Below are 12,244 nucleotides of genomic sequence, written 5' to 3' on the forward strand. Positions count from 1 at the left end.
TCTGCCCAGGTGGCTGGGGGCTGCCCGCTTCTACCCCAGTTGCAGGCAGGTGGTTTGATCTCTGGAGGGTGGGAAGTAGAGGGTCTTTGGACTGGACACTGATGAGCATTGTGGAGCACACTTCCCAAACCGGAGGATGGGTGCTGTGTAAGTGCTGAATTCTGAAAGCTGTCCTGTCCCCCAGACCTGTCCCAGCACCTGGCCAACCTTTAACTTTCAGGCAGAAGGCTGAGCACCGAAGAATTGATGCTTTTGGACTGTGGTGCTGGAGAAGACTCTTGAGAGTCCCTTAGACTGCAAGGAGATCCAACCAGTCAATCCTAAAGGAAATCAACCCTCAATATTCGTTGCAAGGACTGATGCTGAAGCTCCAATACTTCGGCCACCTGATGCAAACAGCTGACTCATTAGAAAAGACCCCAATGCTGGGAAAGATCGAGAGCAAGAGGAGAAGGGGACGACAGAGGATAAGATGGTTGGATGGCATCACTGACTCAATGGACATGCTGCTGCTGCCTCTAAGTCGCTTCAGTCGTGTCCAACTCTGTGCGCCCCATAGACAGCAACCCACCCAGGCTCCTCTGTCCCTGGGGTTCTCCAGGCAAGAATACTAGAGTGGGTTGCCATTTCCTTCTCCAATGCATGCATGCATGCTAAGTCGCTTCAGCCGTGTCTGACTCTGTGCGACCCTGTGGACAGCAGCCCACCAGGCTCCTCCATCCATAGGATTCTCTAGGCAAGAATACTGGAGTGGATTGCCATTTCCTTCTCCCAATGGACCTGAGTTTGAGCAAATTCTGGGAGATAGTGAAGGACAGGGAAGCCTGTTGTGTAGTTCATGGGGTCGCAAAGAGTAGGACACAACTTAGTGACTGAGCAACAGAAGCCCCACAGGCTTGTCTTCGCTGGGGGAACTGGACCAGCCAGCAAGGATGACTCTAAAAATACTTGAAATTCCCCAACACACAGCCCTCCCAAATCACCCTGCATTGAGCTCAGGGTTCAGTGGCTTCACTACATGCCCAGTACTTTTCATCACCTCTCTGGTTCCTGCTCTTGGTCCTGAGAAAGCAACCAAGGCTTATCATACATTCGAGTGCAATTTCTAAGATGGAAGGCAAACCCCAAGCACCCAACCAAAAGGGACACAGGAAACGTGGGAGATACAGAAACCACATCAGGAGAAGAGAACTTGGAAAAGCTATCATAAATACCCTCATCGGGGGTAGGGAGGGTGCTGCACACATAGGAACAGGTGCATAGGAAAGGGGACATTTACAGCCCCAAACCAAGCTCTTGGACATTAAAAGCATGCTATTAGAACAGTTAGGAGATAAGGCTGAGGGAATAGCCCAGAAGGAATAAGAAAAGAGAAAGTAATAAGAGAGGGAAAAAAATACATAAACTCGTGGGCCAATTCAGGAGTTTCAGCATCCAGAAAATAGGAGAAAGTGAAGAAAAAAGAGGAAGTTAAGTCACTAAGGAAATTTTGTTGTTGTTCAGTCACTCAGTTATGTGTAACTCTTCGACCCCATGGACTACAGCACGCCAGGCTTCCCTGTCCTTCACTATCTCCCAGAGTTTGCTCTAATTCATGTCCATTGAGTCAGTGATGCCATCCAACCATGTCATCCTCTATCATCCCCTTCTCTTCCTGTCCTCAAATCTTTCCCAGGTTCAGGGTCTTTTCCAATGAGTTGGCTCTTCACATCAGATGGTCAAAGTATTGGAGCTTCAGCTTCATCATCAGCCCTTCCAATGAATATTCTGGGTTGATATCCTTTAGGATTGACTGATTGATCTCCTTGCTGTCCAAGGGACTCACTCTCGAGAGTCTTCTCCAGCACCACAGTTCGAAAGCATCAATTCTTCAGTGCTCAGCATTCTTTATAGTCCAACTCTCACATCTGTACATGACTACTGGAAAAACCATAGCTTTGACTACCCGAACCTTTGTCGGAAAAGTGACAGAAAATTTGCAGATAAATCTCCAGACTTCAGTTTCCAGGTTGAAGGAACCTGACAGCTTTCCAGTGTTACTGATGGAAGTAGACACGTACCTCAGCACATTCCTAAAATTGTTCCCTAAACTTACAGAATAATGGCGCAAAGAGAAGAACCTACAAGCTTCTAGATAGGGAAAAACAGGTCACCAACAAAAAGACCAAGGATCAGCATAAGCTCTGGTTCTAGCATTCTTGAAAGCCACAACAACAATGGCTTGAGGCTTCCAAAATTCTTAAGGAGAAGGCTTTCCCTTCTAGGATTCCATGCACAGCCAAATGATTGGGTCCAGTGTGAGGGCAGAAGGAAGACAGTTTTAGAACATGCAAGGCCACCAAACATTTGCTCCCCCACACACATTTTTCTTAGAAAGCTACTGAAGGATGTCTTCCATTGAAACAAGAGAGTAGATCAAAGAAGAGCAAGACATGGAGGACGGAAAAGCAAATGGATCTAAGAGAACCGAGGGAGGTCTCTGGGGTACTAGTGACAAAGGAAGCCTGTACAGCCGGGACCAAGACAGGCATGTTGGGGCATCGCTGCCATGTGGCCTGCCATTTGTCATCTTTTTTTTTTTTTTTTTAGTTGAGGGCTAATTACTTTACAATATTGTAGTGGTTTTTGCCATACATTGACATGAATCAGCCCTGGGTTTACATGTGTTCCCCATCCTGAACCCCCTCCCACCTCCCTCCCCATCCCATCCCTCTGGGTCATCCCATTGCCCCAGCCCTGAGCATTTGTCTCATGCATCGAACCTGTAATGGCGTTCTGTTTCACATATGATAATATACATGTTTCGATGCTATTCTCTCAGAACGTCCCATCCTCACCTTCTCCCTCAGAGTCCATAAGACTGTTCTATGCATCTGTGTCTCTTATTCTGTCTCGCATATAGGGTTATTGTTACCATCTTTCAAATTCCATATATATGCATTAGTATACTGTATTGGTGTTTTTCTTTCTGGCTTACTTCACTCTGTATAATGGACTCCAGTTTCATCCATCTCAATAGAACTGATTCAAATGCATTCTTTTTAATGGCTGAGTAATATTCCATTGTGTATATGTACCACAGCTTCCTTATCCATTCGTCTGCTGATGGACATCTAGGTTGCTTCCATGTCCTAACTATTATAAACAGTGCTGCGATGAACATTGAGGTACACGTGTCTCTTTCAATTCTGGTTTCCTCGGTGTGTATGCCCTGTAGTGGGATTGCTGGGTCATCAGTTCAGTTCAGTTCAGTTCAGTCGCTCAGTCGTGTCCGACTCTCTGCGACCCCATGAATTGCAGCACGCCAGGCCTCTCTGTCCATCACCAACTCCCGGAGTCTACCCAAACCCATGTTCATCGAGTCGGTGATGCCATCCAACCATCTCATCCTCTGTCGTCCCCTTCTCCTCCCGCCCCCAATCCTACCCAGCATTAGGGTCTTTTACAATGAGTCAACCCTTCGCATGAGGTGGCCAAAGTATTGGAGCTTCAGCTTCAACATCAGACCTTCCAATGAACACCCAGGATTGATCTCTTTTAGGATGGATTGATTGGATCTCCTTGCAGTCCAAGGGACTCTCAAGAGTCTTCTCCAACACCACAGTTCAAAAGCATCAATTCTGCGGCGCTCAGCTTTCTTCACCGTCCAACTCTCACATTCATACATGACCACTGGAAAAACCATAGCCTTGACTAGACGGACTTTTGTTGGCAAAGTAATGTCTCTGCTTTTAAACATGCTATCTAGGTTGGCCATAACCTTCCTTCCAAGGAGTAAGCGTCTTTTAATTTCATGGCTGCAGTCACCATCAGCAGTGATTCTGGAGCCCAAAAAAGTAAAGTCTGACACTGTTTCCACTGTTTCCCCATCTATTTCCCATGGAGTGATGGGACCAGATGCCATGATCTTAGTTTTCTGAACGTTGAGCTTTAAGCCAACTTTTTCACTCTCCTCCTTCACCTTCATCAAGAGGCTCTTTAGTTCTTCTTCACTTTCTGCCATAAGGGTGGTGTCATCCACATATCTGAGGTTATTGATATTTCTCCCGGCAATCTTGATTCCAGCTTGTGTTTCTTCCAGCCCAGCGTTTCTCATGATGTACTCTGCATATAAGTTAAATAAGCAGGGTGACAATATACAGCCTTGACGTACTCCTTTTCCTGTTTGGAACCAGTCTGTTGTTCCATGTCCAGTTCTAACTGTTGCTTCGTGACCTGCATACAGGTTTCTCAAGAGACAGGTCAGATGGTCTGGTATTCCCATCTCTTTCAGAATTTTCCACAGTTTATTGTGATCCACACAGTCAAAGGCTTTGGCATAGTCAATAAAGCAGAAATAGATGTTTTTCTGGAACTCTCTTGCTTTTTCGATGATCCAGTGGATATTGGCAATTTGATCTCTGGTTCCTCTGCCTTTTCTAAAACCAGCTTGAACATCTGGAAGTTCACAGTTCACGTATTGCTGAAGCCTGGCTTGGAGAATTTTGAGCATTACTTTACTAGCATGTGAGATGAGTGCAATTGTGCGGTAGTTAGAGCATTCTTTGGCATTGCCTTTCTTTGGGATTGGAACAAAAACTGACCTTTTCCAGTCCTGTGGCCACTGCTGAGTTTTCTAAATTTGCTGGCATATCGAGTGCAGCACTTTCACAGCATCACCTTTGAGGATTTGAAATAGCTCAACTGGAATTCCATCACCTCCACTAGCTTTGTTCGTAGTGATGCTTTCTAAGGCCCACTTGACTTCACATTCCAGGATGTCTGGCTCTAGGTGAGTGATCACACCATCGTGATTATCTGGGTCGTGAAGATCTTTTTTGTACAGTTCTTCTGTGTATTCTTGCCACCTCTTCTTAATATCTTCTGCTTCTGTTAGGTCCATACCATTTCTGTCCTTTATCGAGCCTATCTTTGCATGAAATGTTCCTTTGGTATCTCTAATTTTCTTGAAGAGGTCTCTAGTCTTTCCCAATCTGTTGTTTTCCTCTATTTGTTTGCACTGATCGCTGAGGAAGGCTTTCTTATCTCTCCTTGCTGTTCTTTGGAACTCTGCATTCAGATGAGGATATCTTTCCTTTTCGCTTCTCTTCTCTTCCCAGCTATCTGTAAGGCCTCCTCAGACAGCCATTTTGCTTTTTTGCATTTCTTTTCCATGGGGATTTTCTTGATCCCTGTCTCCTGTACAATGTCACGAACCTCTGTCCATAGCTCATCAGGCATTCTGTCTATCAGGTCTAGTCCCTTAAATCTATTTGTCACTTCCACTGTATACTCGTAAGGGATTTGATTTAGGTCATACCTGAATGGTCTAGTGGTTTTCCCTACTTTCTTCAATTTAAGTCTGAATTTGGCAATAAGCAGTTCATGATCTGAGCCACAGTCTGCTCCTGGTCTTGTTTTTGCTGACTGTATAGAGCTTCTCCATCTTTGGCTGCAAAGAATATAATCAATCTGATTTCGGTGTTGACCATCTGGTGATGTCCACGTGTAGAGTCTTCTCTTGTGTTGTTGAAATAGGGTGTTTGCTATTACCGGTGCGTTCTCGTGGCAAAACTCTATTAGCCTTTGCCCTGCTTCATTCTGTACTCCAAGGCCAAACTTGCCTGTTACGCCAGGTGTTTCTTGACTTCCTACTTTTGCATTCCAGTCCCCTATAATGAAAAGGACATCTTTTTTGGGTGTTAGTTCTAGAAGGTCTTGTAGGTCTTCATAGAACCGTTCAACTTCAGCTTCTTCGCTACCTGAAGTTGAACGGTTCTATGCTGGGTCATATGGCAGTTCTATTCCCATTTTTTAAAGGAATCTCCACACTGTTCTCCATAGTGGCTGTACTAGTTTGTATTCCCACCAACAGTGTAAGAGGGTTTCCTTTTCTCCACACCCTCTCCAGCATTTATTTCTTGTAGACTTTTGGATAGTAGCCATTCTGACTGGCGTGAAATGGTACCTCATTGTGGTTTTGATTTGCATTTCTCTAATAATGAGTGATGTTGAGCATCTTTTCATGTGTTTGTTAGCCATCTGTATGTCTTCTTTGGAGAAATGTCTGTTTAGGTCTTTGGCCCATTTTTTGATTGGGTCATTTATTTTTCTGGAATTGAGCTGCAGGAGTTGCTTGTATGTTTTTGAGATTAATTGTTTGTCCGTTGCTTCGTTTGTTATTATTTTCTCCCATTCTGAAGACTGTCTTTTCACCTTGCTTATAGTTTCCTTTGTTGTGCAAAAGCTTTTAATTTTAATTAGGTCCCATTTGTTTATTTTTGCTTTTATTTCCAATATTCTGGGAGGTGGGTCATAGAGGATCCTGCTGTGATTTGTGTCGGAGAGTGTTTTGCCTATGTTTTCGTCTAGGAGTTTTATAGTTTCTGGTCTTACGTTTAAATCTTTAATCCATTTTGAGTTTATTTTTGTGTATGGTGTTAGAAAGTGTTCTAGTTTCATTCTTTTACAAGTGGTTGACCAGTTTTCCCAGCACCACTTGTTAAAGAGATTGTCTTTTCTCCATTGTATATTCTTGCCTCCTTTGTCAAGGATAAGGTGTGCATAGGTGCGTAGATTTATCTCTGGGCTTTCTATTTTGTTCCATTGATCTATATTTCTGTCCTTGTGCCAGTACCATGCTGCCTTGATGACTGTGGCTTTGTAGTAGAGCCTGAAGTCAGGCAGGTTGATTCCTACAGTTCCATTCTTCTTCCTCAAGATTGCTTTGGCTATTCAAGGTTTTTTATATTTCCATACGAATTGTGAAATTATTTGTTCTAGTTCTGTGAAAAATACCATTGGTAGCTTGATAAGGATTGCATCGAATCTGTAGATTGCTTTGGGTAGTATGCTCATTTTCACTATACTAATTCTTCCAATCCACGAACACGGTATATTTCTCCATCTGTTTGTGTCCTCTTTGATTTCTTTCATCAGTGTTTTACAGTTTTCTATATATGTCTTTTGTTTCTTTTAGGTAGATATATTCCTAAGTATTTTATTCTTTTCGTTGCAATGGTGAATGGTATTGTTTCCTTAATTTCTCTTTCTGTTTTCTCATTGTTAGTGTATAGGAATGCAAGGGATTTCTGTGCGTTAATTTTATATCCTGCAACTTTACTATATTCATTGATTAGCTCTAGTAATTTTCTGGTAGAATCTTTAGGGTTTTCTATGTAGAGGATCATGTCATCTGCAAACAGTGAGAGTTTTACTTCTTCTTTTCCTGTCTGGATTCCTTTTATTTCTCTTTCTGCTCTAATTGCTGTGGCCAAAACTTCGAAAACTATGTTGAATAGTAGTGGTGAGAGTGGGCACCCTTGCCTTGTTCCTGACATTAGGGGAAATGCTTCCAATTTTTCACCATTGAGGATAATGTTTGCTGTGGGTTTGTCATATATAGCTTTTATTATGTTGAGGTATGTTCCTTCTATTCCTGCTTTCTGTAGGGTTTTTATCATAAATGGATGTTGAATTTTGTCAAAGGCTTTTTCTGCATCTATTGAGATAATCATATGATTTTTATCTTTCAATTTGTTAATGTGGTGTATTACATTGATTGATTTGTTGATATTAAAGAAACCTTGCATTCCTGGGATAAAGCCCACTTGGTCATGATGTATGATCTTTTTAATATGTTGTTGGATTCTGTTTGCTAGAATTTTATTAAGGATTTTTGCATCTATGTTCATCAGTGATATTGGCCTGTAGTTTTCTTTTTTTGTGGCATCTTTGTCTGGTTTTAGAATTAGGGTGATGGTGGCCTCATAGAATGAGTTTGGAAGTTTACCTTCTGCAATTTTCTGGAACAGTTTGAGTAGTATAGGTGTTAGCTCTCTGAATTTTTGGTAGAATTCAGCTGTGAAGCTGTCTGGTCCTGGGCATTTGTTTGCTGGAAGATTTCTGATTACAGTTTCGATTTCCGTGCTTGTGATGGGTCTGTTAAGATCTTCTATTTCTTCCTGGTTCAGTTTTGGAAAGTTATACTTTTCTAAGAATTTGTCCATTTCTTCCAAGTTGTCCATTTTATTGGCATATAGCTATTGGTAGTAGTCTCTTATGATCCTTCATATTTCTGTGTAGTCTGTTGTGATCTCTCCATTTTCATTTCTAATTTTGTTGATTTGATTCTTCTCCCTTTGTTTCTTGATGAGTCTGGCTAATGGCTTGTCGATTTGGTTTATCTTCTCGAAAAACCAGCTTTTAGTTTTGTTGATTTTTGCTATGGTCTCTTTTGTTTCTTTTGCATTTATTTCTGCCCTAATTTTTAAGATTTCTTTCCTTCTACTAACCCTGGGGTTCTTCATTTCTTCCTTCTCTAGTTGCTTTAGGTGTAGAGTTAGGTTATTTATTTGATTTTTTTCTTGTTTCTTGAGGTACGCCTGTATTGCTATGAACCTTCCCCTTAGCATTGCTTTTACAGTGTCACATAGGTTTTGGGTTGTTGTGTTTTCATTTTCATTCATTTTTATGCATATTTTGATTTCTTTTTTGATTTCTTCTGTGATTTGTTGGTTATTCAGAAGCGTGTTGTTTAGCCTCCATATGTTGGAATTTTTAATAGTTTTTTTTCCTGTAATTGAGTTCTAATCTTACTGCATTGTGGTCAGAGAAGATGACTGGGATGATTTCAATTTTTTTGAATTTACCAAGGCTAGATTTATGTGGCCCAGGATGTGATCCATCCTGGAGAAGGTTCCGTGTGCACTTGAGAAAAAGGTGAAATTGATTGTTTTGGGGTGAAATGACCTGTAAATATCAATTAAATCTAACTGGTCTATTGTATCATTTAAAGTTTGTGTTTCCTTGTTAGTTTTCTGTTTAGTTGATCTATCCATATGTGTGAGTGGGGTATTAAAGTCTCCCACTATTATTCTGTTATTGTTAATTTCCCCTTTCATACTTGTTAGTATTTGCCTTATATATTGTGGTGCTCCTATGTTGGGTGCATATATATTTATAATTGTTATATCTTCTTCTTGGATTACTCCTTTGATCATTATGTAGTGTCCTTCTTTGTCTCTTTTCACAGCCTTTACATTGAAATCTATTTTATCTGAAATGAGTATTGCAACTCCTGCTTTCTTTTGGTCTCCGTTTGCATGAAATATCTTTTTCCCGCCCTTCACTTTCAGTCTGTATGTGTCCCTTGTTTTGAGGTGGGTCTCTTGTAGACAGCATATATAGGGGTCTTGTTTTTGTATCCATTCAGCCAGTCTTTGTCTTTTGGTTGGGGCATTCAACCCATTTAGATTTAACGTAATTATTGATAAGTATGGTCCCATTGCCATTTACTGTGTTGTTTTGAGTTCGTGTTTAAACACCCTTTCTGTGTTTCCTGTCTAGAGAAGATCCTTTAGCATTTGTTGGAGAGCTGGTTTGGTGGTGCTGAATTCTCTCAGCTTTTGCTTGTCTGTAAAGCTTTTGAATTCTCCTTCATATCTGAATGAGATCCTTGCTGGGTACAGTAATCTGGGTTGTAGATTATTCTCTTTCATTACTTTAAGTATGTCCTGCCATTCCCTTCTAGCCTGAAGAGTTTCTATTGAAAGATCAGCTGTTATCCTTATGGGGATCCCCTTGTGTGTTATTTGTTGTTTTTCCCTTGCTGCTTTTAATATTTGTTCTTTGTGTTTGATCTTTGTTAATTTGATTAATATGTGTCTTGGAGTGTTTCGCCTTGGGTTTATCCTGTTTGGGACTCTCTGGGTTTCTTGGACTTGGGTGACTATTTCCTTCCCCATTTTAGGGAAATTTTCAACTATTATCTCCTCGAGTATTTTTTCATGGCCTTTCCTTTTATCTTCTTCTTCTTGGACTCCTATGATTCGAATGTTGGGGCGTTTAATATTGTCCCAGAGGTCCCTAGGTTTTCCTCATTTCTTTTGATTCTTTTTTCTTTTTTCCTCTCTGCCTCATTTATTTCCACCATTCTATCTTCTATCTCACTTATCCTATCTTCTGCCTCCGTTATTCTACTGTTGGTTCCCTCCAGAGTGTTTTTGATCTCATTTATTTCATTATTCATTATATATTGACTCTTTTATTTCTTCTAGGTCCTTGTTAAACATTTCTTGCATCTTCTCAATCCTTGTCTCCAGGCTATTTATCTGTAACTCCATTTTGTTTTCAAGATTTTGGATCATTTTATTATCATTACTCTAAATTCTTTTTCAGATAGATTTCCTATCTCCTCCTCTTTTGTTTGGTTTGGTGGGCATTTATCATTTTCCTTTACTTGCTGAGTATTTCTCTGCCTTTTCATCTTGTTTAGATTGCTGTGTTTGGGGTGGCCTTTCTGTATTCTGTTAGTTTGAAGTTCCTCTTTATTGTGGAGGTTCCTCCCTGTGGGTGGGGTTGGACGATTGGCTTGTCAAGGTTTCCTGGTTGGGGAAGCTTGCATTGGTGTTCTGGTGGGTGGAGCTGGATTTCTTCTCTCTGGAGTGCAATGGAGTGTCCAGTAGTGAGTTTTGAGATGTCTGTGGGTTTGGTGTGACTTTGGGCAGCCTGTATATTGATGCTCAGGGCTATGTTCCTGCGTTGCTGGAGAATTTGCGTGGTATGTCGTGCTCTGGAACTTATTGGCTCTTGGGTGGAGCTTGGTTTCAGTGTATGTATGGAGGCTTTTGGATGATCTCTTATTAATTAATGTTTCCTGGAGTCAGGAGTTCTCTGGTGTTCTCAGGTTTTGGGCTTAAGCCTCCTGCCTCTGGTTTTCAGTCTTATTCTTGCAGTGGCCTCAAGACTTCTCCATCCATACAGCACTGATAATAAAACTTCTAGGTTAATGGTGAAAAGATTCTCCACAGTGAGGGATACCTAGAGAGGTTCACCAAGTTACCTGGAGAGGTGAAGAGGGAGGAGGGAGATAGAGGTGACCAGGAGAAGAGGGGGACTCAAACATGGACAGAGCAATTTAGCCAGTAAGCACTTCCCTCTGTGCTCTCCACAGTCTGGAACCCTCAGAGAGGTTCACAGAGTTACATAGAGAGGAGGGAGGAAGGTGATAGAAATGAGCATGAGTAGAAAGGGGGGAATCAAGAGGAGAGAGAGAGATCTGGGCAGTACTCTGTTCCCTAAGTGTTCTCTGGTGCTCAGAACACCCACAGAGATTCACAGAATTGGGTTGGGAAGAGAAGGAGGAGGGGGGAGATAGAGGTGCCCTGGGGTAGAAGAAAGAGAATCAGTAGGGGGAGAGAGTAATCAACCCAGTAATCACACTGCTGAGTAAAAATGGGTACTAAAGATTGGGCTCTTAAATGTACAAAATTGATATCAAATACTGCAAAACAAAGATTAAAAATCTAGAGTAGAGGTTAGACTCTTAAAAAAATTACAATATTAAAAAAAACCAAAATCACAAAAAGTATATGTATGCAGTTTGCTTTAAAAATAGGGTCTTTTTTTCTTTGCAAAGTAATAGTGGGTTATAAAAATGAAAATTAAAGGTGTAATAGAGGACTTAAAGAAAAAAGAAAAAAATTTTTTTTACTAAAAAATAAATGATAATAGTAAAAATATATCCAGGACTTTCTCTGGAGCTGTTGCAAGCAGTATGGGGTCAGTTCAGTTTCAGATAGTTCCTTGTCCCTGCTCATACTTTTCAAGATCTATAGGCCCTTTTCAATGTAGTTGGTGTTAAGTACAGGGATTTTAATCTGTTGACCTGTCACTTCCAAAGCAGTTCCCTCTGTTTATTTGGCTTCTGTTTGCAGGTCTCTTCAGTGTCTAATTTCCGCCCTGACACAAGGGGGCGGAGGTGGTCTCTTTAGGTTGCCTTGTTCAGTCGTGATGTGGGGAGGGAGGAACACGGCAAACCAATATCACTGGCGTGTGTGTGGAGAACTCACAGTGTCTTGGCCACACTGGGTTTGCTCCCGCTCATAGCGTGTGTGCTTTCCCAGTCTACCCTGCTCAGGCTTCAGATTACTCTGCCGGGGAGCGGGCCCTGAGTTGCATGCACTTCCCAGGTCTAAGCTGCTCAGGTTCAGGTTCTCAGGTACTCCACAAAGGCGCAGACTCTCGGTTGGGCCCGCGGTTTGTGCCGATCCCTGGTCGGAGCAGCTCAGGCAGCCAGGTGTTTGGCGAACGCACTCTCCCCTGTTGGGGCGGTGTGACTTATCACCTCCCTGGCCTGGTCCCCGCCTCGGTTTCTGGGTGCGCCCAGCTCTGGTGTGCCTTGTGTCAGTTCTGGGTATCTGGCCTCTGTCTGCGACCCTCCGGAATCTCAAGAAGTCTTTGCTCTCTGGGGCTGAGTTTGCCC

At 42.0% G+C, this 12,244-nt stretch overlaps 1 protein-coding gene across 27 annotated transcripts in view; it reads left to right on the forward strand.

Moving 5' to 3' along the window:
• Positions 1–12,244, forward strand: part of ACACB (acetyl-CoA carboxylase beta) — a 126,923-nt gene that overhangs the window by 43,949 nt on the left and 70,730 nt on the right. For 9 of the 27 annotated variants that reach the window (XR_014069911.1, XR_014069905.1, XR_014069909.1 and 6 more), the window contains exon 1: positions 2,273–2,527. The exons of 8 other annotated variants lie outside the window; for them this stretch is intronic. Coding sequence is in view for 4 of the 19 variants with exons in the window: in XM_081546022.1 (XP_081402148.1) it covers positions 2,433–2,527 (95 nt within the window). In the remaining 15 variants the exon portion in view is untranslated. Of the gene's footprint in view, positions 1–2,272; positions 2,532–12,244 lie in introns of those variants that run through there. 10 more of the 27 variants (XR_014069913.1, XR_014069906.1, XR_014069910.1 and 7 more) reach the window with 2 other exon arrangements.

This window comes from Giraffa tippelskirchi, chromosome 11, assembly GCF_054371585.1.
Source record: "Giraffa tippelskirchi isolate mGirTip1 chromosome 11, T2T-mGirTip1v1.2.pri, whole genome shotgun sequence".
NCBI classification, from domain to species: Eukaryota; Metazoa; Chordata; class Mammalia; order Artiodactyla; family Giraffidae; genus Giraffa; species Giraffa tippelskirchi.